Here is a 3,116-nt window from a genome sequence, read left to right as displayed (position 1 = left end):
TCCAATCTATCTATCTCCGATCTATCTATCTATCTGTCTTCAATCTATCTGTCTGTCTGTGCTTAATATATCTATCTATCTGTCTGTACTCTATGTATCTATCTTTAATCTATCTAGCTATCTATCTATCTTTAATCTATCTATCTATCTATGTTGAATCTTTGCACCCCTCCCTCTACCTATCTTTAGCCTATCTATTTGGATTGCCGTTATAGGCTATCTGGAGCATAGACTTCGTGTGTTTGACGAAGGAGAGAAAGAAGAAGAAAAAGAAGAAGAAATGCGGGGTATGGGTAGAGAGATTTGACGACTCACTTCTTCGCCCTGTACTCTTTGTGTACAACGCACCTGCTCTTTCTCACTCTTTCTTTCTTTCTCTTTCTTTCTTTCTATCTTTCATTCTTTCTCACTCTTTCTTTCTTTCTCTTTCTTTTTATCTATCTTTCTTTCAGATTTGCTCCGAGTGGTCGGTCGTGTATCCACGTGTTTGAGAAGGAGAGCATCCTCGCTCAGCTGTATGTACACCCGACGAGAGAACCGCAAAAAAGTTGGTCGAATGAGTGAATACATCACATAGTTCTCCGCGGATCTGAAAGATTTTGTCGAGAATCTTCTTGTGCTTTTCTTCTTTTCTTCAAGAAAGAAAGAGGAGACACATCTACCCCTATACAGCTAAGGAGGAGACACGAAGAAGAAGAAGAAGAAGGAAAGAAGTGGCGTTTGTCCAGTCTGTCTCTATATGCGATTTATATACATATAGAGAGAGATAGATACAGATGTGTATCTCTATATATCTCTATACTCATATCTATCTCTTTCTTTCTTTCTCCCTCTTTCTTTCTTTCTTTCATTCTTTTTCTTCTTTCTTTCTTTCTTTCTCTCTCTGCGTAGTGACCGTCTAGCTTCTTCTTCCTACGGTCGCGGAAGAGGCGGACAGGAGAGCATTCCCTGCCCTTTCGTCGGTACGGGCGGCCTCTACAATATACGCACAAGAGACAAGAAAGAAAACGAGACAGAAAGAAAGAGAGTTGAAAAGAAAGAAAGAAGGAAAGAAAGAAAGAAAGGAAGAGAATCGAGACGTCGTCTGTTCTTTCTTTTCTAAAAGGTTTCGTGTGTACATACATCGCTTCACAAGATTTGGGTCACGCCTTGGGATATAAAACATGCCATACATAAACCGACGATACAGTCAGTCCATTTATCAGTCACTCCTATCAACACTTTTCTCCTGCTCTTTAACACCTTCGTCGACCTGTCTGTATGTGCATGTATAGAGGAGTATATATATATATATATATATGTAAGTAGATCTTCTTCCTCTGTCTATGTTAACATGTATGTATGTATATGTAGATGTGTATCTACTTCATCCTGTTTTGAACATACCTTAGATCTCTATGACAAGAAAGAAGAGAGAGAGAAAGGTTGATGAAGATCTAGACAGACAGAGATAGATTGTGCTCGATAGTGATCTATAAACTGGTAGATCTTTCTCTCTCTGTCTTCATTCTTTATTTCATACATAGTTGGCCTAGACAGTGCTATGAAAGAAGAAAAAGTAGTAGTCACCTTCTTCTTCTTCTTGCTCTTCTTTCGACAACTAGAACCCTTGTCTCTTTTCTTTTTCTTCTTCTTTCGTTCCTTTCCTCGATATCATCGGTATCACCTCTCTCCTCTCCGGTCTCATCTTTCATTCATTCTTTCTCACTCTTCCTTTCTTTCTTTCTTTCTTTTTCTTTCTCACTCTTTCTTTCTTTTGGATCTTTGTTTTCTTTTCGTGTGTAGGGTGTCGATCTACGATATGCCGTCAGGATTTAGAGCGAGATCTAGAAACTCTCGTCCACTTACGGTCGGCTCGCTGAATGCACGCAGGAACGAACGACCGCAATTCATCCATCCATCCACCCACCTACCCCTCCTCTCCTGTCTATGTTTGATCTGTCTCGAATTCATCTATCTGTCTCTCTTCCTGTCTCCTATCTATCTTCAATCATCGATCTCTCTACCCATATCCAGATTCAAGTACTTATAGTTATCTATGTCTATCTATCTCTACACTTACTCATCCATCTATCTATCTCTCTCTATCTTTAATCTCCAATCTATTCTCAGTTGATCTTCTTTCTTTGTATTGAGAAATTTCCTAGTTTGTCTGGATAGAATGACTAAGAAAAAAATAAATAGGCGCAGTCAGTCAGTCATGAATAAATAAAGGAAAAGCATTTGTGGCCTACTTCTCTCTATCCTAGGCCTCCTCCTCCTCTTCCTATCTATCTGTCTACGTACATACAGCACATATACAGATCTACATGTATATATATATATATATATACTTGCCTACATATATACTCATACATATATATATATATATATAGAGAGAGAGAGAGAGAGATGGATATAGATATTCTATTGGTATATCTTATAGACATACGCGAATACGTTTTTCTTCATGCATATGGATATATATCTGTACATACAGAGATAGGTAGATAGATCCATTTTAGCTCGAGACACGCACATACGTTGGATTGGATGTGCTTCTGTTTGGTGGCCTATTCGCTCCTTGTCTTTTTCCTCCTCCTGCTCCTTGTTTTATTTCTTCTTTTGAAACATGAGCAAGGATTCCTACTACTACGACGACTCGTGCATGCAGCAACGCTAGAGACTTTCTTTGTATTTTGATTCTTCCTCTTTTCTTCTTTCTTTCTTTTTGGTGTGTGTTCTTTTAGACAAGAGAAGATCCGTCACGCCCAAGAGGCTTTGAATAAACTTCCTGCTGTACATACGCCTTCCGCTGCATGAAATAGAAGAAAAAGAAGAACAGAAAGAAGGAATCTCTCTCTCTCTCTTATTCTCGCGAGATAAACCTTGTCTCTTCTTTCTTTCCTTTCTTGGACTTTCCTTGCATCATCGCGGCAAACGTTTTACTTGCCTTTATGATCTTTTTCTTCTTTTTCTTTTCAACGAGGTGTCACTCATTTACTTACTAATTTCTTCTTTTCTTTCTTTCTCTAGGTCAACTTTTCTAGCGTTTCTCTCGGTTTCTCTGCGACTCCTGCGTCCCTTCTTTTTGCTCTCACCCATCACACTGCCATCCATCTTCTTTCTTTCTTTCT

General features: G+C 38.8%; 1 protein-coding gene across 1 annotated transcript; it reads left to right on the top strand.

Annotated features, from left to right (window-relative positions):
• Positions 1-453: 453 nt before the first annotated feature.
• Positions 454-3,112, top strand: CSUI_007415 (the miz type in nse subunit zinc-finger protein; the record flags this gene model as incomplete). Its single annotated transcript, XM_068067560.1, has 4 exons — positions 454-515; positions 892-962; positions 1,786-1,849; positions 2,730-3,112. Coding segments are annotated over 4 exons (270 nt in total), but the record flags the coding sequence as incomplete, so codon positions are not given.
• Between the last annotated feature and the right edge of the window lie 4 nt (positions 3,113-3,116).

This window comes from Cystoisospora suis, assembly GCF_002600585.1.
Source record: "Cystoisospora suis strain Wien I chromosome Unknown contig_3918, whole genome shotgun sequence".
NCBI classification, from domain to species: Eukaryota; Apicomplexa; class Conoidasida; order Eucoccidiorida; family Sarcocystidae; genus Cystoisospora; species Cystoisospora suis.
Note: the sequence above shows the minus strand (reverse complement) of the source record. Positions and strands in the feature narration are given on the sequence as shown.